Genomic DNA, 23,354 nt, shown 5'->3' with positions numbered 1-23,354 from the left:
GCAACTGGTTATCTGTTCTGGCTGCCTGATGTTGATGGGAAGCCTGTGCAGAATTCATAATATGGCTTAATTAAAATGAAGCTCGCAAGTTGGCAGAGCTAAATTGTGCTCCCAAAAGCAACTTGCCAATTGGAAAGGTGGGAAATTCAGCAGGATAGACACTGTTTAAAAGCATACTGCAGCATTTTAAAGGGGAGGGGGGGGTCATATTTTAATGGCAGATGTTTTAATGTATCCTGGAGCAGCAAGGGGTTTGAATTCAGTTGACGTTTCCAGAGGTTCTGTTGCAGTGATGCAGGTGGTCATAGGACATGTCCATCAATTACTGAAGTATGTCTCGATATTGATTAGCCACTTCTACCTTTTACTTTTTTTCAGTTGATAGAACTCACCAAAGAAAAGAAATTAAGGTTACAAACATCATTGGAGTAACAAAAAAACAATAAGACCCTTCCATGGGAAATATGCATGAGAGAGAAAAAGTGAGGAATATTGTACTTATGCTAACAGTAAAAGAAAGATTTAGCTCAACATCGTAAAGGGTGAGGAGAGCGGGACAGGGTACCATGAAAATGTGTGGACCGTGGAATACCTCTTAGTGCACCCCCTACAAGTTTCTTGATCCAACTCCGTATGCACATTTTGTGTCTCTGCCCCATAGAAGTGTGAATGCACATTGACAGTAAGCCATCTTTAACCCACCATGTTTTTCTATTTAGAAAGTGCAGTCTGCATCATTAGGTCAGATTTCATAAGCATCCTAATGAAGGGCAAAATGTTGAAGAATCAAGTGACTCTATTTTGACTTCAGTCAAAACACAATGAGAAAACAAGTGACACATTCCAGTCAGCTGCATTCTTGTTTTTCAAACTACACAATAGAATTACACAATGAATCAGCTATTTAGAATTTAAAGGAAGGGAAAAACAAACTTCCTACTGTGTGCATACGATCTTTGGGTTTATGAATTGATAATGAAAGACTGCAGATGCTATCTTATTAATGACAATCTTAATAATGTCAAAAATCACATGACACTGGCTCATAGTCTGAGTTTATTTGAAACTGCAAACTTTCAGAGCTTCCCCTCCTTCCTTGAACAGCTAGTGGGAGGGAATACATGGGATCCAGAATGTATAAGTAAAAGATCAAAGCGTCATACAATATATGTGAATATATTGAACAAACCTAGATGGCTATGAGGTCTTTAATCAGTTAGAATGGTGGTACAGATTTCGATTGATTGATATCTAAATCCCAGAATTTCTTTCAAGTCACTGCCTCAAGATAACTTCAGAATAAAGGTAAAAGTCAAACAACATGATGCTATAGTCAAACAGGTTTATTTGGAACAACTAGCTTTCAGACCGCCACTCCTTCACGTAACTAGTGGGGAAGGATCATAAGACACAGAATTTTGAGCAACAGATCACAGTATTATGCAATTAAAGCAATATATTGAACAAACCTCGAATTCTGTTAAGCCTTTCGTCTTTTAGATGGTTTGCAGGTTTCGGTCCATTAATACGTAAATCTCAAAACTTTAAGTCACATTCTCGAGATAACTTAAGGGTTTATGTAAAAAAAGTGACATCTCAGCTCAGACAATGTATTAAAGGTGTGAGGATAGAGTCTGTTTGTATCCCAATCTTGAGTCACACTGGTTCTGTTTCTAAAGTGTGAATTTATAAAATATTATATGGATTGACTGCCTGCAGATTGTGTGTTTTTGAGTGAAAATAGAATGTATCTGCAAATACAATTCTGCAAATGCAAATTCACCCCATAGATTTGAGTGTTTGTGTGCCTGTGAGGGGGAGAGAGAGAGATTGCGCATGCATGCATGTGCTTGATAGAGTGTGTGCCTGAGTATAATGGATTATAAACCGGTGAGAGTGTGGGGGTTGAATGTGTGTGTATGAGAGAGGGTCTGTGTGAGTAGATTTTGTGTGTGTGTGTTTATATAAAAGTGTATTGTGTGTTGGGGTCACTTGTAGTATGACATGAACCCAAGGTCCTGGTTGAGGCTAGCTTCATGGGTACCAGATTTGGCTATCAGCCTCTGCTCAGCCACTTGGCGTTGTTGCATATCCCGAAGTCTGCCTTGAAGGATGGTCACCCGAAGATTTGAGGCTGAATGTCCCATCTACTGGGAGGGAACATGCCTGTCTGGTGAGAATAGCATGGTGTCCATTCATCTATTATCATAGCATCTGCTTGGTCTTGCCAATGTACCATGCCTCTGGGCATCCTTGCATGCAGCGTATGAGATGGACAATGTTGGCTGAGTCACATGAGTACTTGCAGCATACAGGGTGGGTTGTGTCCCTACGTGTAATGGTGGTATCCATGTTGACACTCTAACACGTCTTGCAGTGGTTGCCATGACGGTTATACAGGGTTGTGGTCGATGTTGTCCTGAAGGCTGGGTAGTTTGCTGCGAACAATGCTCTGTCCAAGATTTGGCAGTTGTTTAGAGGCGAGAAGTGGAGGCATGCAGAAGGTCTTCGCGAGGTGCTCATCCTCATCGATAATGTGTTGCAGGCTGTGAAGAGCATGGAGTAGTTTGTCCACTCCTGCAAAGTACTGGACAACAAAGAGTACCCTATCAGTTGCATCCCCTGTTTGTCTCCTGAGGAGGTCATTACAGTTTCTCGCTATGGCACGTCGGAACTGGCGATCAATGAGTTGAGCATCGTACCCTGTTGTTATGAGGGCGTCCTTCAGCACCCTCAGGTGTCAGTCGTGTTCCTCCTCATCTGAACAGACCCTGTGTATGCGTAAAACCAGTTCGAGAGTGAGTGCACGCGTGGGCACACACACCCACTCTCTGTCTCTCCCCCTCTCTCTCCCCTACATGCACACAAATCTGTGGGGTGAATTTGCATTTGCAGATTATATTTGCAGAAACATTCCAACTGTAGACAATCAGTTAATGTGGCATTTTATAAATTCCTACTTTGTATTTGTCAGATTGTTTGTGTTAATTCCAAACAAACTTGACACATGGCCTCACATCTAAAATACATTGTCTGACCAGAGGTGTCACCTTTTATTCTGCTAAAACCGGAAGTTATTTTGAGGCAGTGACTTGAAAGAAATTTGGGGATTTACTTATTAATCAATCAAAACCTGCACCTCCATTCTAAATGATTAAAGACTTAATAGCCATCTAGGTTTGTTCAATACGTTTACAGAAGTTGTATGACCCTTTGAACTTTTACTTATACATTGTGTCCGGTGTATTCTCCATAACTAGCTACCTGAGGAAGGAGCAGGAGCTCCAAAAGCTTGCGGTTTCAAACAAAACCTGTTGGACTATAACCTAGTGGTGTGATTTTTGACTTTGTTCACCCCAGTCCAACAGCGGCACCTCCACATCATATCTTAGTAATGATGTGGGAAGGTCGCAGCAGCTAACGGAGTGATGCAATGCCTACTTTTTGATAGGGTGGTTTGTGTGTAGAATGAAATGCCAGAGGAAGTGGTAGATGCAGGTGCACTTAGAACATTTAAAAGATATTTGGATAGGTACATGAATAGAAAAGGTTTAGAGGAATATTGGCCAAATGTAGGCAAATGGGACTAGTTTAGTTTGAGAAACTTGGTTGGCATGGATGAGTTGGACCATTTCAGTGCTGTATGACTATTGTGAGAATGTAGTTAATTTTTGTCTCCAATGGGTGACAGATGCCCAGATAACGCTAAATGGCCTACTTTTGCTCCTGTCTAGTGCTCTGTCATACATTGAGATCACGTGTCAACTTTATTTTCCTGCTTTTTCTCCATAACCCTGGATTCTGTCCGCCAATCAAAAATCTGTGAATATACTTAACCTAGCCTTTATCGACCTCTGTGTTGAAGAAATTCATAAACTTCTTTGCAAATAAACACATGGTTCACAGAGTGAGCAACTATGATGAACATTGGCTCCAATGCCAGCAGGTCTTCCCCTAGTTAAGGGGACCAAAGCTTTTTTTAATTCACTTATGCGAAGAGGGTGCTGCTGACTAGCATTTATTGCTGGTTCCTAGTTGACCATAATTCCTAAGCATAGTTTCCAGCTGTTCATAGTGTTCTAGTTGTAGTATTAACTAGTGCCTTGTATAAGTTTAGCAAGGCCTCCATATTTCATACTCTATTCACTTTGAAATGAAGCCCAACATTCTATTTGCCTTCCCTATTATCTGTCGAACACCAGTGCTAGCTTTTTCATGATTCCCTTCAGCAAGCTGTGTAGCTTTAACCCTGGGCCCGGGGAGGCAAGTTTTCTGGAATCTTGTCTGTAGCCTCTGGAGCACGCTGTCTCTACTCTTCACATCATTATTGCTCTTCCTTGCTCACATCACTGCCTACTCCCAACGTGGGTTCAAAGCTCACCATGGGAAATGTGAATTCAATAAAACAAAGTGGAATAAAAAGCTTACCAGATGGCAACCATTAACCGCTGTTGATTATTGTAAAATAAAACCTATCTGGTTTGTTGATATCCTTTAGGGAAGGAAATCTGCTATCCTTGGAGAAAGTGAGGTCTGCATATGCTGGAGATCAGAGTCGAAGAGTGTGATGCTGGAAAAACACAGCTGGTCAGACAGCATCCGAGGAGCAGGAGAATCAACATTTCAGGCATAAGCTTTCAGCTGTGCTTTTCCAGTACCACACATCCTTACCTACCTAGTGTGGTGCACATCAAAGTGGACCCCTAGCAATTTCTTTGATTCTTAATCGCCAAGAAGGCTGGTCTAGCCTGCGACACCTACATGACAGAATCTCTATTTATCTCTCCTTTAGCTTAATTTCAGAGTTCATTTTGAGCCAGCATAATTGCCCTATTTCAATGTGAACACCCCGCTTTCTTTTAAACTCTAGACATTATTTGTTCAGTACAACCCTTCCATCTGAGGAGTCAATCGAATGAACCTTCACTGTTCCAAATCCAAGGCAACTGCACATTCTCTAAGAATTTAGGTAATGTTACGATCCCACCTGATGGCAACACTGGGTAAGTCAGACCCCAGAATGAAACTGGCTTGATAGGATGTATTTACATTTTGAGTTGATTAATTCAGTATTATTCATGAAAACATCTTCACACGCACTTTCAAATGATCTTTAACAACAGAATGCAAGTTTAATACAGAAAGTAAAAATCAAATCTCTTTCTCTCTCTTTAAATACAAGACACAGATCTTAATACAACGTCAAAATAAAGTTTCAACCTGTTCCTCAACATGATCTGTTTGAGACTAAATTCTGGAGAAATATCATGTTTATCTCCACTTTCAAACTGTTCACTTAACTGATACTTTTCAGTTTCTTTCTCTTGAACTGTAGAGACAATTGTATGCTGGTATGAACCTCACATTTCTGAACACATAAATTACTACAGTTCTATGAACTGGAAGATGTCTATCAAAATTCTAAAACAAAATGAAAAACTGCAGGTGCTGGAAATCTTAAACAAAAATAGAAATTGTTGAAGAAAGTCAACAGGTCTGGCAGCATCTGTGGAGAGAAAGCGGAGTTAACGTTTTGGTCCAGTGAATTTTTCTTCATTACCACCTCCTCTTTCAGTTTCTTTGATTTTCTTCCTGAGAGTTGGTGAGATATTTCTTAATATCTTGTTCCACATTCTTTTCCACTGGCATAACTGCTTGGAAGTTGATGGGCTTGATGTGTGAAATTTATGCTATGCGAGCTGGAGCATTTGGTGTTCTATGTCTGTAAGTTAATTGCTTTCTGTGAACTAACGTGCAACAAAGAAAGCTTTTTTTGGAGAAACAGGGCCATTGGGTAAACTTGAAATTAATGTACTTTTAATACTGTTATGCTCCCCTTCTGTCTCCATCTCCAAAATATGCATACAATTAGCAGTGTCTTTTACCGTTTGAAATTTATCATTTATTTGGAGGTTTTAGGAGTAGTCTGAGTAGATTGTGGATAAATGTGCTATACAGTCTGAGAGTGAATTCTCCGACTTAGAAATAATAAAACTAAAATTTATAATGGTACTAAGGTTTTCTACACTTTTCAGGTGAGTTGAAAGCCATTGTATCTCGCTGAACCCATTAGCTCACTTGAACCTGATAGATATACCATAGTTGTTGCTGAGAGATTGCATCTTTAATAGCAGTGATTGATGAAATGCAGCATAAACAGATGTTTTAAATAATTTAAAATACATTTTTCAGTCAATTTTGCAGGATTCATGGTAAAAATTAGAAAACTTCCAAGATTGTGAAATATATTGAAAAGAACATTTGTTTTTCTGTGATGGTTGTAGAAGAATTCATGATGCACCCTTTATCACTAGAGGAAATTATTTCTTTGGCAGTAATTGTTGCTGTTTTCTCACTTATATAAAAGATATTATTTAGGTTGACCCAGTTTATTATTATTTTAGTTTGTAAGATTAGACCTTTATTTGCAAAGGTTAATTGAAAAGTATCATAACTAACTTTGAGAGATTATTTATATGAAATTAAATTTAAGAAGTTGGGGCTTGAAGTTATATTTTGTTGCTTTTATAATTTTCCAATAGCAATATGCAATTATTAGCTTTGTGTATAATTTCCATTCAAACAAAAAATATGTGATGGCTTATCAATATAGTTCAGTCACAAAAATAATAATTTAACTTATAAAGCTATAAATGAACAGAAATTGTTTTTTGCTTTTTATATCCAGTAATAAGTTAACTTGCAGTAAATTGTCATGCTTGACAATTGATGTGATACTCTGAATTTCCATTATATTGTTCATGTTAAGTCATGCTGTGCCACTTCAGTAAATTGATCAGGTGTCATGCTGGCTAGTGACATGATTTGTAGCTTCTGAGATTATGCAAATTAAGTGACGCATTTACTCCTGGTTAACCTGTTCGAGGATATAACATTCACACTCAGTATATTTATACGTTGTGTCCTTGTGTGGGAGGACACTTTTAAAACAATGGTTCATAACTTGATGAGCTCTGCTTCTCAGGTGTGTTGTTGAGCAGCATTGTTAATAAGATAAAGATGTTTCAATGAATCCATGTTTTGTTAATAGAATCATAGAGCATGGAAACAAGCCCTTCGATCCAATTCGTGCGCACCAGCCGGACAGCCCAGTCTGACTTGGTCTCTTTTGCCAGCTTTTGAACCATATCCCTTTTAGTCCTTTCTATTCATGTACCTATCCAGATGCCTTTTAAATGTTGTATTTGGACCACCTCTACCACTTCTGGCAGCTCGTTCCAAACATGCACCATCCTCTGCATGGAAAAAGTTACCCCTCTGATCCTTTTTAAATCTTTCCCCTCTCACCTTAAACCTGTGCCCTCTAGCTTTGGACTCCCCCACCTGAAGAAAAAGACCTTGGCTATTCACCCTATCCATGCCCTTCATGATTTTATAAATGCCTGTGAGTTCATTCCTCAGCTTCTGAAGCTCCAAGGAAAAGAGCCCCAGACTACTCAGCCTCTCACTATAACTTAAATCCTCCAGTCCTGGCAATATCCTTGTAAATCTTTTCTGCATCCTCTCAAGTTTAACAACATCCTTTCTATAGAGAGGCAACCAAAATTGTATGCAGTATTCTACAAGTGTCCTCACCAATGTCTTGTACAGCTGTTGCATGGCATTTGCAAAAACTTTGAAACAGGTAATCAACAATGCTGCGCTGTAATTAAATTTTGAATTTTTAAATATTTCTTTATGTACAAATAAAACTTGTGGTTCAAATAGTTTTATATACATGTGAAAAGGGAAGAGTAAAATTACCTAATTTTGGGTTTTTTGTCAGTTATAATTAATTTCAAGTCTGCATGCTAATTTGTTGTATATCTAAATGAATTAAACTATTATAATGTGTTTTAATTGCCGTTTTGATAAATTGTTTTTTAATGGATAGCTGATCTCCTTGAAAGTTGATAAATCACCAGAAATAGATAGATTGCATCCTATCCTGTTAAAGGAAACCACGGTGGAATTAACTAATGTTATGAGGATCATTTTCCAATTCTGACGAGCTGCAGACAATGTGCCAGAGGATTGGAGATTTAGGAACATGGTGCAATTGTTTGGAAAAGGGTGTGAGTGATAGACCAAATAATTATATGCTGGCCAGCCTAACTAAGAGGGGAAGGTGATGGCTAGTGGTATTATTGCTCAATGATTAATCCAGGGACCCAGATAATGTTCTGGAGGCAGGTTTGAATACTACCATGGCAGATGGTGGAATTTGATTATAATAAAAATCTGGAATTCATTGTCTAATGACCAGGAAAACATTGTCGGAAAATCCAATCTGCTTCAAGCATATCCTTGGGAATCTGCCAGCCTTGCTTGGTTGGCCTCCATGTAACTCCAGAACCACAGCAATGATAACTCTTAACTGCCCTCTGGAATGATGGCTGAGCCAGTGATGTCCATATCCTGTGAATGTATTAAAAATAACTTGGGTAGTGGACATTTTCTTATATTCAATTCTGAGAGAGAGGATAAAGTATCTCTTAGACATAGATTAATCAGGGATGTTCTGCATGGTTACCTATCACATTTCCAACGCCCCTCCTCCAAGTCCCTCCTCCCTACCTTTTATCTTCTGCTGAACACTCTCTGCTCATTCCTGAAGAAGGGCCTGTGCCCGAAACGTCGAATCTCCTGTTCCCTGGATGCTGCCTGACCTGCTGTGCTGTTCCAGCAATAAAGTTTCAACTAAGGAAAGTCCATGTATTACTAAATTTTTGAGGAATTAACAACTGGGATTCATAGGGGCTTGTTGTTGACATAGATTTTAGTAAAGTATTTGACTAGCTTCCACGTGGCAGACTAGTCAGAAAAGTGAACGCCCATGGAATACAGGGGAATGTGGTGAAGAGGATCCAAAATCAGTGATAAAGCTAAGCATAATGGTTGACAGATGTTTTTGCAAATGCGAAATGGTTTCCAGTGATGTTCCTCAGGGCTTTGTGTTGGGTCCCTTATTTATGTATATATATAAAATAGTGTCTAATGGTGGCTTCAACTTCTGTCACATTAAGTGGGAGACTAAGATCATCTTTGATAGGGTGTTGGGGGATTTCCTCAAACATGGTGTTGGCGATAATATATTAGCATGGATAGAAGATTGGCTAACTAATAGAAGACAGATAGTTGTGATAAGGGGGACATTTTCAGGATGGCAATTTGTAATTAGTGCGTCACAGGGATCAGAACTGGGCCACAATTATTTACAGTTATGACTTGGATGGGGCAAGTGAAAGTAATATAGCCATGTTTGCAGATGACACAAAAATAGGTGGAAAGGCAAGAGAACTATAGAATTAGTACATGAATCATCAAAAGCTACCGTCCATGTTTAGTGAGTAATAGGGACTGCTCGAGGAAGCGGTAGATGTTTAAAAGACATTTGATAGGGACATCAATAGGAAAGGTTCAGAGAGAAAAGGGCCAAACCCAGGCAGGTTTACTTTGGGAAACTTAGTCAACCTAGATGAGTTAGATCAATGGATCTGTTTCTGTGCTGTAGGACTCTATATATGAATGGTTTGGCTTTAAGTGTGGGATGCTTGATTAGGAAGTTTGCAGATGACTCAAAAATTGGCAGTGAAGAGGATAGCTTCTGACTCAAATTATATAATGGTTTGGTTGAGTGGTCAAAAAAGTGGCAAATGGAATTCAATTTGGAGAAATTGGGGGTAATGCATTTGGGGTGGGCAAATGCAGGGCTAGGGAATATAAGTGAATGGGGATGAGAGAAGAGGGGTGATATGAAAAGGCATAGAGGAAGTGAGAGACCTTAGAGTACACGTTCACAGATGCTTGATGGGAGTGGGATACTCATGCAGCCACCATTTAATCCATTGGCCACTACAAAACTGTGGTCTGCTTGGGGTACTGATGCCAGTTGGCACCTTAATGAGCCAAAGTGGCATATCGACACTAACTGCTGTATGTCCTGTGTCAGTTTGTTTTGCCATCCAACATGATGATGGAAGGTGTTTTGATGCTGGGAGATGGGAGCAGAGGTTCTCCTACATTTGAGTGGGCCTTGTCACCTGTTTCCCTCTGTGATGGGCTGCAATAAATCCAGCTGATTACTTTATTTTTGCATTCACAGCCTAATATGTTGATTACAACAAACTTTGTTTTGTTTATCAACTGGTACTCTGATTAACCAGCAAAAATTATATACCTCAAATACTGTGATTTACCATGATGTCTGAGTATTTATGGTGTAAATAGAGTATAACAGTAATGTGTCTACTTCCTACATCATGCTTCTGTTACTTAGAGTGTTTTCACATAGATTATTTTGAGGGATAATGATATCTTGAAACTTTGCTTGGTTAGGTTTTGCTATGATTATGCATAACTTCGTGATTGTCTGGAATATTTGACAAACCGTTGCATTCCTGGTTCCATAGGTGCTAGTTAATAAAACGTTTGCTGTATTCCAGCATTTTCTGTTTTTACCAGTTTATTTAATTTGTTGGTTAAGACAGCCAGGTACTCAAATGATACTCATAAAGTATAAATAAAGAAAAGGCAAGTTAATGTTTGAGTCCAGTGACCCTTTGTCAGAGCTGCATTTGTTAACTGGAAATGTTAACTACCTACAGATACTGTCAGATCTGCTGAGTTTCTCCAGTACTTTCTGTTTTTGTTTCAGATCTCCAGAATCTATAGATTTCTTTTGTTTTATTTTACTCATTTAATGACTTTGAAAATAATTTGTGCAAGAAAATGCTATCCCAATAAAGAAATCACCAATGAATGTCTCAATTTACATAATAACCTTTGTAAATGTTTTGCTTTTAGGTATGTAGTGAGAAGAGTCCTCCTCAGCTGGTTTCTTCAGACCGAGATGGCTCCTATCTTGGAACTGTGCCTCCTTGTACCTTAGATGCTTCTGGCAAAACTAAACACGTGCTTGTTGGTCCATCCTTTGCACCACAGCCTGACCTGGGCCTGTATTTCCCAAACCACAACGCTGTCCATCAAAATCAGCGTACTGAAAGTTTTCCATCTCAAAATGGTTGTGGTAAAAAATCTGGCAATACAGTTCAAGGAGAGCCATTTGAAGACAGACATTATAACATGAACAAACAGGTAGATGTGGGTGCTGTGCAGGCCGGTACCTTTTGTGATTCTAATGTCGGTCAACCTTCTCACTGTGGATGGTTGAGAAATAGAGAGCTTGCTGATGAAAATCAATTGATCAATATAAGAAATGGGCATTTAAAGCCATTAATTGAATGCAACCCCTGCTCTGGAATGTCTCATGATCCAGCAATGAATAATCAAGAGGAAGTAACAGCTGAAGAAGTTTTGAACGGAAAGAAGCTGCTCATAGACCAAAAGCAGCAACTGATCTGTCAGAAAATGGAGCTGGAACTGGAGAAAGAAAGACTGCAAAGATTGCTCGCTCAGCGGGAGACCCTTTTCTTTCGAAAGCAACAGCAATTACACGAGTCAAGGTTGGATTACAGCAGGTGAGAACTTCACTGAACCTTGAACTTTCCTAATGGAGGCAATTTATCCTCTGAAATTAACCTTTATTAGATTAGCAACAAAGTTTTAATTAAAATTAACTATGTTGTCTATTGATTGCAATGGCTTTGAACTCTTTTCTTGGTACAATTTTAATAGGTTTGAACAAAATGCTTCCCATGTGGCAGCAATTTGTCCAGTTTTTCCATTTTAACTGCTCTTAATTTTTGTTAAAACTTTACACCTGCATGGCATTGTGAATGCTAACACATTTAGAACAGCTGAAATTCCACATGGATTTTAATAACATTATAAAATAATTCAGTAATTGACAGACACAGCAAACTTCAAAGGTAGTTGAGTGGTAACCAAAATGCTTTGCTGTGAGTGTCTGTGCATATTAATAGCATAATAATGGGATGAAATGGAACTTTAGTTAAATATTCAAATTAGGTTGACCACATACTTTATTTTGGATTACAAATTTAATGTAATTGCAAATACCTCTAGTTTTACTTCAATTTACAATATAATATCTTTATTCTACAATTAGAAATAGAGGGCTTTTTTTAACCCTGCTTTACAAGAAACTATTTAATTTACTAAGACAAGATTCAAACATCCAGTGATCCCTTGGCTCAATTCAGTAAGTGAAAAAAAGTTCCATGTAATTAGTTTTTAATTTTAGCTAATTGATTTTTGCTATGTATCCAAATAAAATTTCAATATTTAATATGGAGATCAATATTAATTAATTGATAATATTTGGACATCAGAACCAAGCAACCTACTTTAGATGGTGTAGTTGACTGTTTAAAAGGTAGTAGAGAGATTGGGGCGGATAAGGAATGATTTCCTATGGTTACAGTTCTAGACGATGTCATTTGTGACTTTGATTTGTTTTAGTGCTATAATTGGCGCTGAAGAGATTCAAGCATGGAGATACCTGTAAGGTGAATTTAGGAGGTGACAGCAGATCAAGAGCTTTAAGGGAGATGGGCTGGTAGTTTCTAGGGCAGTGTTATCGATAGTTTAAATTTAAGGGGAGCAAGTAGTGTAGTGATATTGTCACTGTTTTAGTAATTCAGAGACCAAGGCTATTGTTCTCGGAACATATGTCTACATTCCATCATGATAGATAGTGAAATTTAAAATAGACAAATACAATCTGGAGGTAAAGTCAAATCTAATGGTGACTATGAAACCATTGTTATTAAGAAAATAAATCAGCTTCAGTAATGTCCTTTTACGGTAGAAAGCACCAGCCTTATCCAGTCTAGCCTACAAGTGACTTCAGACCCAAAGTAACATGGTTTAACTGCACTGTGAATAGCTAAGCAAACTGCTCAGTTCAAGGTTTATAAGGTATGGGCAACATTTATTGGCCTGGTCACTGATGTCCACATCCCATAAATCGATATGCAAGAAATGAATATTGCAAGCATAATACAAATAAATATTATTAAATTTGTTATTAACCTTTATGAATTATACAAGTTACTGCATTGGGATAACTACTATACTGTTGAGGAAATTATACCTCCTCTTCTCTTCTGAAGATTAATGTGAGTACATGCTGATAAAAATTATACCTGATTAATTATAAAATGTGAACTTGGGTGAGTTTCTTTCCTCATTTAATTTTTTTAGTAGATTTTTTTGTGAATATTTATTAAATAGCTGCTGGGTAATAAAATGAAAGGTCTACGGAGAGAAGGTTGTTACATGCTTTTATTTTAACTGCCGTACATTATTTTTTCTGTAATTCCTTTAAAACATTGCTGGAATTGTGTCATTTGGAGAAACTGCTCAATAATAAAACAGAAATACATGAATATTAATATTAGTCACAAAGTTTTAAAAATCCAGACTCCTTCCACCCCCAAACCACCTTGCAATCTTCTTTAGAATATTTGAATGTTGACTAGGTATTTAATTGTGGGATGGTATTTATGCTAATCAAGCACTTTCCAACAGCAGTCAATTAATATTGTCCTGAGCCGCAACTCTTTTCTTTAAACCTTCTTTCCTCAGACACCAATCGTATCTTCCATTTCCTGCCTTCTCTACCTTTGTGGGAAAATGACCTTTGAGACTATGGTGTATGCCTTTTTGTACCATAGCATGTAGTACACTTTCTTGCTAAGTCTTTAGGTTAGCAATCTCATGTGTTTATGCCAGGGTCTTTAGAGAAGAGATGAAATGGAGTGAGCTTTGTTGGCGTATCTGCTGGTATTCATTGTAGAAACTGATACATGTCGAAGACCTTACTGGAGGCACACTTCAAAATAAAAAAAGGAAGGAAAGCATTGATTGTATATCTCCTAAAATGACAGTATAATGTGCATTACTCCATGAGATTAAATGAATGAGTTTCAACTTAGTTTCACAACTATATAAATAAGCCAAGTACAGTAATGCCTGTGGTGTCAGATGTCGCGGTTGGTTTCCCTCTTTTTCCTCTTTCATTCTTACTAAGATTATAAAAGGTATTGTGTGTCCTTTCAAGTACACTATCTTTCTTCGTGAGGATTCATTGCAGATAAGAACTTAAGGAAATGGGTTTTTGACTGATCTGATAGAAATTTTTCTAAGCTTTAAAAATAAGGTTTTTTTTAAAGTAAAGAATTAATCACAGCATTTGAAGTGTCTCTTAACTCCTTTTCAGTGTTTGTTGGGTTACCAGCATGTCTTCCATCCACATAAGACCATATTATGTTGGAGCAGGAGTAGGCCTTTTGACCCATAGAGTTTGCTCTGCCATTGAGAGACCGTGACTGGTCTCTCTCATATAGTCATCACATTCTTGTAAACCTTAATGTGTACAAACTCAACCTACTCGATCTATCCTCAGAAGAAAAGCCCATATTGCATGGTTGGGATTAACCAAGTGAACCTTCTCTGGATTGTCTCAATACCAGTATATTATTCCTTAGATAAGGGGACCAAAACTGTTCAAATAGTCTAAGTGTGGTCTGACTAATTTTATGTGTTATTCCCTGTCTTTGAGAAGATAGTGAGCTGCTTTCTTGAATTGCTGTAGTCTGTTTGGTGTAGTTAGTTCAACAGTGGCGTTAAGACAAGAGTTCCACAATGTTGTCGCAGTGATACGACAGGAACAGTGATCTGTTTCCAAGTTAGAAAGATGAGTGGCTCAGATATACAGATGGTTGTATTCCCATGTAACTGTTAGCATTGTCCTTCTAGATGGTAATTGGAGCGTAGTATCTAAAAAAGCTTGGTAAGGTTCTGCAGTGCATTTTGTCTATGATGCATGCTACCGTTACTGGTAGTGCAGGTGAAGATGGTAGTGGAAGAAGTGAATGTTTTTGGCTGTGGTGTCATTCAAGCAGACTGCTTTGTCCTGGATGGAGTTAAGCTTCGGGGCAACACGGTGACTCAGTGGTTAGCACTGCTGCCTCACAGCGCCAGGGACCCGGGTTCAATTCCTGCCTCGGATGGTCAATGTGGATGTGTTGGGCCAAAAGGCCTGTTTCCATCCTACTCCTGACTTGCACCTTGTAGTTGGTGATCAGACTTTGAGAAGACAGGAGGCTGTAGGACACTCGGTCTCTGACCTGCTCTTCTATGCACAGTTTCAGGTCAATAGTAACATGCAGGATGTTGATCGTGGGGGGTTCCATGATGATAATGGAGGTTAGATTCTCTCTTGTTGGAGATAGTCATCGTCTGGTACTTGTGTGGAGCAAATGTTACTTGCCACTTGTCAGTTTCAGTACTGTTACTGGAATGTTGTCAGGGCCCAAGACTTTTGCAGTATCCAGTGCCTCCAACTGTTTCTTGATATCAAGTGAAGTGAATCGAATAGGCAAGATACTGAATTTGGAGGAAGTGAAATGAATGATCCATTTAGCACTTCTGGTTGAAGATTGTTGAAAATCCTCTAGCCTTATATTTTGCACTGATGTGCGGGGCTCTCCCATTGTTTTGGATGAGGATATTTGTGGAACCTCCTTTTCAAGTAAGTTGTTTGATTGTCCTCCACCATTCTCAAGGGGATGTGACAGGACTGCAAAACTTAGATCTGATCTGTCAGTCATGGAATCACTTTGCTGTGTTTCACAGTTGCTGCTTGGCACACTGAGTATTTTTTGCAACTTCACCAGATTGATCCCTCATTTTTAGTTATGCCTGGTGTTGCTCCTGGAATACTCTCCGTACTTTTCTTTCAGCCTGATATACTGTAATGAATCTATGATTTGAGGTATGCGTTTTTTCCAAGCACTTTTGTTTCGTTTATATTTAATCGCCTTTTCATTAATTCTTCTGTGCAGGAGCTGCCTCTGTCAGATTTTGTGGAACATAACATTTTAGACCTTCATTTAGAAATACTGCTAGGTTTTATAGGTTATCTGCTACAAAATATTTTTACATACCTGCTTTATGCAGTTTTTGATTGTATTGTTAAGTGTAAACATTTTTTTCATCAAGTTCTCCATTTTTAATTTAACAGTTTGTACATAAGCTAGTACAGTACCACACAGCAGCAATACACATTCCCTGAAGTAAGGGATTAAGAAACAGCTATGTTGCTCAGCATGGAGGAGTTGATGGTGTTGCTGGGCTAAGTAATTCAACACCTTAAACTAATGTTCTGGAGGCATTGATTCAAATCCCCCAGAGCAGATGGTGAAATTTGAATTCAATAAAAAGCTGGCCTAATGGTGATTGAAGGACTCGTGCCTGAAACATCGACTCTCCTTCTCGGATGCAGTCTCATCTGCTGTGCTTTTCTGGCACCACACTTTTCGACTAATGGTGATCACTGTCAGTTATTATAAAGAAATCCTATATTGTTAATTTTTTGTCCTTTAGGGAAGGAAATCTGCCATCCTTACCTGGTCCTGCCTATATGTGTCTCCAGACTCACAACTGTGTGGTTGACTTTTAACTGCCCCAGGACCATTAGGGAGACAAGACAAACATTTTGCCTCTGTCCATGAATAAATCCTTGTTCCTGGATGTGGACCAAAGGAGGCATGGTAAATTAGAACTTTAACTTCAGGTTATGATTATTATAACTTGATGAATGACCTATTAATTATAGAATCCTTTACTAATACAATCTTTTTTCATTCTAGATTAATAATCTGCTCTGATGCATGATTTTGGTTAAACTTTTAACCAATGATGTAAAATAATTTGGGCATGCCAATGTTGAACCGGTCACATTTTGAGTGGAGAAAAAATTCTAAAGAGACCACCATCCTTTTTGTTACTTAATGATGAACCTTAATTAACATGCAAATTTGAAGTCATTAGAATGCATTAAAGGTGTTTAACTACCTCTCCCTAAAGAAATATTCAAATTGCACTAAATGTGGTTTTGAATTATTTAATTCTCCAAGGTGTATGGTAACATTTTTCTGCTACATTTTCTTTTTTAAAAAAAAATGACAAGGTTAAACTTTTGTTTAATAAGTAGTAATTAATATTAAAGAATGATTGTGTGTTCTAGAAATGATGATCTTTGAAATGGTCTTCATAAAAACTTAATCATTTACATTTTTAAAGAGAAAAAAAACTGTTTTGATAACCTGTATATGGAATAATTCTTCAAATATTTATATTAAGTTGAATATATGTGTCAATAATTAATGTCAAGATGGCTTACTTGAACATCCGCTCAAGGCTTCAAGCATTAATGATTGAAGTTGAAAATAGATTCTATTAATTTGTGTATATGTTCTAACTAGCAATTTCCATTGTAATTTCAGTTTTCCTTGTGTGGAAGGGTGGGGGAGGCGAGGAAAGAGAAAATCTTATTTTGTCTATAAATGTATAGTAAGACTTACCACTTTAAAGGCCAATATTATTTTTATTTTTTCTTTTGCTTGGTCATGTGAGATTGCATTGAAGCTTTAATGCCTTAGCAATCCAACTGAACTTTTTAAATTGAATAACGTGAAAAACTAATAGTCATTGTGCAAGATAAAGGTGAGGTTGATCAAGGGACAATAACTAGACAACACCAAACTTGAGATTGAAACACTAACTTGTTGGAGGATGGCAAAACTGAAGGAGGTAAGAAGTTATACAGTATTAATACCCTGAGCTAGTTCAGGAAATTCAGTGGGCAAAGTTAAATGGAGAATGGAGAAAGATTGCCTAGGATGAGATATTTCCAGTTATTTATAGGATATTGGCATTGCTGGCTGGTCTGGAATTTAAAGTCCATCCTTCGTTATCCCTGAGAAGGCGGTGGCTAGCTGCTCAAGCTCAATTCAAATGTCTTGCTTGGTTTTAAGATTGACTTCACAGTGCAGTTGCCTTTGTTATTAAATCTTGAGCAGTGGTGGGCAGAATTGTTAGAGGTATGGCAAATAGAAACTCTCTGTCATTGTTCTGCTTGTCCTTGTATTGGAAACCAGTGGCTTCAGATGTCACCCTTCCCTCACCACTTGCATTCAGCCTGTTTTTTTTTTAATTTGTTCACAGGATGAGAGTTTTGCTGGCTAGGCCACTATTTGTTCCCTATTCCACTACCAAGCGTGGTCAGCAGCAACACTACTGATCAAGCTAATCAAGTCCTAAAGTAATGGCTACTGTTCTAGGTCTGTGACAGGTAGTGATGGATCCAGCAAGAGGTAAAACATTCTTGACTGGATCCTCTCCAGTCTGCCTGCCACAAATGCAGATCTCCATCGCAGCATTGGTAAGAGTGACCACCACAGAGTCCTTGTGGAAACTAAAGTCCTGTCTTCACATGGAGAATAAGTACATCATGATGTGTGGTTCTATCACCATGCTAAATGGTGCCACTTCACCTGACGAAGTAGCAGTGCTCCAAGTGCTTGTGATTTCAAATAAACCCATTGGACTATAACCTGCTGTCATGTGACTTCTGATTTTATCCAATAGAGTCCAACACCGGCACCTCCACATCATGCTAAATGAGACAAACTTTATCTGCTAGTTTATCAATAAATTTGTACTTTGTGTCCCTTCCTGCTACTCTGGTTATCATTACCCAAATCACTACTCTAATCTATTTCCTTGCTGTTTTCTTTTATTTACTACATCCTGTCTGATGTGATATATGCTGAAAATGTGTTGCTGGAAAAGCGCAGCCGGTCAGGCAGCATCCTGATATGATATATGCCCATCATCCCCAAACTATTTAAGTTAAAACTTTAACTACTACTATAGTTGTACAATTTGCAGAAACACTGGCTCCAGCACAGTTCAGCTGAAACTTGTCCCAACAGTACTATAACATCTACACTCCCTAGTGCTGATGCCAGTACCCCATGAATTAGTACCCATTTCTCCCACACAAATGTTTGAGTTGCATATTAATTTTGCTAGTCTTACCCTATGCTACTTTCACTTGTAAACTTAGTGCATATGTATTCCTAATTTATTCCGTAGTTCTTTTTTTCTAATGAGCAGTTATGCTCCGTTTCTAGCTAGTGTTGCCATCAGTTTTTTTTTTGTTGCATTTGACTACTTTAGTTTCTTTGCTTGAAGACTTTAGTCTTGGCTATCGTAGAAGAACATTTTAAAACTATATGTGCAGAGCATTTAGTGTATAGGTTATCTGCAACCTAACACATTTGTTCAAAGCAGTTGATTTAACAGCAACTGCTCCTTCAATTTTATTGACTACTCATTTAAGCATTGGTCTTTCTTGACTGATTTCTTGGTTTTGGATTGGCTTCATATTTGTATAATATATTTGGGCACAACAATAGTCATAGAAATAGTGATTTAACATCTGCAGTTTCCAATGATGAGACATTTTGGGATGTTGTTGACCCAGTTGTGGACTAATCTTTTTAGTGGAGAGGTCAAAACAAATGGTGAAAACCTAAATAGTTAGAATTTCCGAAATCTGAATCATTTAACGAATACACACTGGTTTCTATATCAAATTTACCATCCGCGATTTCCACAAAAATTTTCTTGAGAATCCCATTAGCAAATCTGTGGAAAATCTGAAATAGAAATCAATATAGACAATTAGCCATAGGAAAGTATGGAACAAAAACACAACTTCTGTTACAAGTGGATTGTTTTTGTAAGTCCTGAACTGACAGCAGGAACAAAAGCAAAAAAAAAGTTAAGCAAATTATTACAAATTTTTCCTTTTAAATTACATTGTCATAAAGTCCAAAACACTCTGAAATACTTACTGTTGTTGTTTTCTACATATTTTTTCAAAGTAATAATTCTCTAACAGATAACAATTTGTTTTATTAATTTGAAAATCTTTTTTCCAAAATAATTGCTTTCTCTCATTCCTGAAGAAAATAAAGCATTTGTTGTTGGATTTGCCATCTTTGATTTTAAGTAATGCAATTGAGATCTAAAATGACTGTTTCTAATTTATTGATCATAATAGATTGTTCACAATAACTGTCTCTCTGGATTTTATATGCAGTGTCTGTAATTGTATCTTTTGAAATCTAATTGTTTATTTTAACACCTGAACACTATACCTTGTGAAAACAAGATAGGGAGAGGAGGATGAAATGGAAGGAAATAACAATCTTTAAATCTAGATTGTCATCATCATTAACTCAGTGTCAAGTATAGACAGCCCCTGAATCGTGAACGGGTTCAATTCTTGAGTCAGTTTGCAAGTCGACTTGTACGCAAGTCAGAAACCAATGCAGGACAATAACAAAGTCATTTCTAAGTGTGAGAAACATCCAAATCAGATTTTAAAATTAATATTAGCACTCCTCTGTATAAGATGCTGTTCATTCGTATGAGTATTTGTGTGTAAAATGCTTGTAACTTAGGGATCCCTTGCACTTTAACCTGTTAGGAAATTGCTGCAGTTGTGGACTTTTTTTTTAATAGAGACATCTTTTAATAGAGATATAATAATACATAGAATGCTGAGCATGTGTAAATGGACAGTATAATTTTTAACTCATGACTTCTCTTGATAAAGTAGTATGTATACTATAAATTTGCTGGGTTTAATATGATCTTAAGATAGCAATATTATAACTATATAGCTAGTTTTGTTTCAAATAATTTGGAGTAATTCTGATTTTTTTTTAAACTGCCCATACTTCAGCTGGGTAACTTGTGGAAGATTTTAGCATTTTTGGATTAAACCTTATAGAAATAATAAAATTATTCTCTTCCATCTTCAAGATTTCCAGATTTACCCCAGTTATCAAGTTAAAAATATGAGTTTTTGCAAGTTGTAAAGAAAAGGTAATCCAATATGAAGTATTTTTCAAGAATAAAATAATGACTATAATAGCAGCTGCAACAACTGTTTATTATATATTCATGACTTAGTTTAAAAGAGGTATTAAACAGTTTTAAAAGGTCAAACTTTCCATATGGCAAGCAGCAGTCCATTGAGTATGCTTGGTCCCTTTGTATTATTTTAAATTCAGGGCATAGCATAATGTTATAAATACCTGTAATAATTTAGGTGTTGTGCAATAAAACTACTTTTTAAAACAAATAAAACTATAATGTAAATAGTTCAGCATTTATGTGTCTTGTTTCAGTTAGTCCGGTGCTACGAGGATAGAGCACATGAATGCATGGCTGAGGAGCTGGTGTATGGGAGAAGGAATCTCTTTTGGGGTAGAAGTGACCTGTACAAGAAGAACGAATTGCACCTAAATGAGAAGGGGACTAATATACTGGCAGGGAAATTTGCTAGAGCTGTTTGGGACGATTTAAACTCGTAAGGTTGGGGGTGGGACCCAGGGAGATAGTGAGGAAAGAGATCAATCGGAGACTGGTGAGTCAAACAGTCAGGGACAAAGCAGAGAGCAAGGTAGGACTGATAAATTAAAGTGTATTTACTTCAATGCAAGGGGCCTAACAGGGAAGGCAGATGAACTCAGGGCATGGTTAGGAACATGGGACTGGGATATCATAGCAATTACAGAATTATGACTCAAGGATAGGCAGGACTGGCAGCTTAATGTTCCAGGATACAAATGCTACAGGAAGGATAGAAAGGGAGGCAAAGAGAGGAGGGGGTGGCATTTTAGCTAAGGGATAGCATTACAGCTGTGCTGAGGGAGGATATTCCCGGAAATACATCCAGGGAAGTTATTTGGGTGGAACTGAGAAATAAGAAAGGAATGATCACCTTTTTGGGATTGTATTATAGACCCCCTAATAGTCAGAGGGAAATTGAGAAACAAACTTGTAAGGAGATCGCAGTTATCTGTAGGAATAATAGGGTGGTTATGGTAGTGGACTTTAACTTTCCAGACATAGACTGGGACTGCCATAATGTTCAGGGTTTAGATGGAGAGGAATTTAAGTGCGTAAAAGACAATTTTCTGATTCAGTATATGGATGTACCTACTAGAGAAGGTGCAAAACTTGACCTACTCTTGGGGAATAAGGCAGGGCAGGTGTCAGTGAGGGAGCACTTTGGGGCCATCGACCATAATTCTAATAGATTTAAATTAATGATGGAAAAGGTTAGACCAGATCTAAAAGTTGAAGTTCTAAAGTGGAGAAAGGCCAATTTTTACGGTATTAGGCAAGAACTTTCAAAAGCTGATTGGGGGCGGATGTTCGCAGGTAAAGGGACAGCTGGAAAATGGGAAGCCTTCACAAATTTGTTAACGAGAATCCAGAGAAAATATATTCCTGTTAAGGTGAAAGGAAAGGCTGATAGGTATAGGGAATGCTGGATGACTAAAGAAATTGAAGGTTTGGTTAAGAAAAAGAAGGGGTGGCACGGTGGCTCAGTGGTTAGCACTGCTGCCTCACAGTACCAGGATCGCAGGCTCAATTCCAGCCTCGGCAACTGTCTGTGTGGAGTTTGCACATTCTCCCTGTGTCTTCGTTGGTTTCTTCTGGGTGCTCCGGTTTCCTCCCACAGTCCAAAGATGTGCAGGTCAGGTGAATTGGTCAGAGGGAAATGGGTCTGGGTGGGTTACTCTTCTGAGTGTCTTTGTGGACTGGTTGGGCCGAAGGGCCTGTTTACATGCTGTAGGGAATCTAATCCAATATGTAAGATAGATCGAGTGAATCCTTAGCAGGGTATAAAGGAAGTAGGAATATACTTAAGAGGGAAATGAGGAGGGCAAAAAGGGGACATGAGATAGCTTTGGCAAATAGAATTAAGGAGAATCCAAAGAGTTTTTACAAATACAATAAGGACAAACAAGTAACTAGGGAGAGAATAGGGCCCCTCACAGATCAGCAAGGTGGTCTTTGTGTGGAACTGCCAAAAATGGGGGAGTTACTAAATGAGTATTTTGCATCTGTATTTACTGTGGAAAAGGATATTGAAGGTATAGACTGTAGGGAAATAGATGGTGACATCTTGCAAAATGTCCATATTACAGAGGAGGAAGTATTGGATGTCTTGAAATGGGTAAAGGTGGATAAATCCCCAGGACCTGATCAGGTGTACCCTAGAACTCTGTGGGAAGCTAGAGAAGTGATTGCTGAGATATTTATATCATCGAGAGTCACAGGTGAGGTGCCGGAAGACTGGAGGTTGGCTAACGTGGTGCCACTGTTTAAGAAGGGTGGTAAAGACAAGCCAGGGAACTATAGACCAGTGAGCCTGACGTGGGTGGTGGGCAAGTTGTTACAGGGAATCCTGAGGGACAGGATGTACATGTATTTGGAAAGGCAAGGACTGATTAGGGATAGTCAACATGGTGGCTTTGTGTGTGGGAAATCATGTCTCACGAACTTGATTGAGTTTTTTGAAGAAGTAACAAAGAGGATTGGTGAGGGCAGAACAGTAGATGTGATCTGTATGGACTTCAGTAAGGCGTTCGACAAGGTTCCCCATGGGAGACTGATTAGCAAGGTTAGATCTCATGTAATACAGGGAGAACTAGCCATTTGGATACAGAACTGGCTCAAAGGTAGAAGACAGAGGGTGGTGGTGGAGGGTT

At 38.1% G+C, this 23,354-nt stretch overlaps 1 protein-coding gene across 12 annotated transcripts in view; it reads left to right on the top strand.

Annotated features, from left to right (window-relative positions):
- The window catches only part of kiaa1328 (KIAA1328 ortholog), a 174,480-nt gene that overhangs the window by 72,373 nt on the left and 78,753 nt on the right, over window positions 1-23,354 (top strand). For 10 of the 12 annotated variants that reach the window (XM_043684535.1, XM_043684585.1, XM_043684692.1 and 7 more), the window contains one exon: window positions 10,807-11,480. In XM_043684535.1, the coding sequence (XP_043540470.1) occupies window positions 10,807-11,480 (674 nt within the window). Of the gene's footprint in view, window positions 1-10,806; window positions 11,481-16,314; window positions 16,450-17,937; window positions 18,306-23,354 lie in introns of those variants that run through there. The other 2 variants (XM_043684842.1, XM_043684790.1) reach the window with 2 other exon arrangements.

The sequence above is a fragment of the Chiloscyllium plagiosum genome, chromosome 1 (genome assembly GCF_004010195.1).
Source record: "Chiloscyllium plagiosum isolate BGI_BamShark_2017 chromosome 1, ASM401019v2, whole genome shotgun sequence".
In the NCBI taxonomy this organism is placed as follows: domain Eukaryota; kingdom Metazoa; phylum Chordata; class Chondrichthyes; order Orectolobiformes; family Hemiscylliidae; genus Chiloscyllium; species Chiloscyllium plagiosum.
This window is presented reverse-complemented; position numbering and strand designations above follow the sequence as displayed.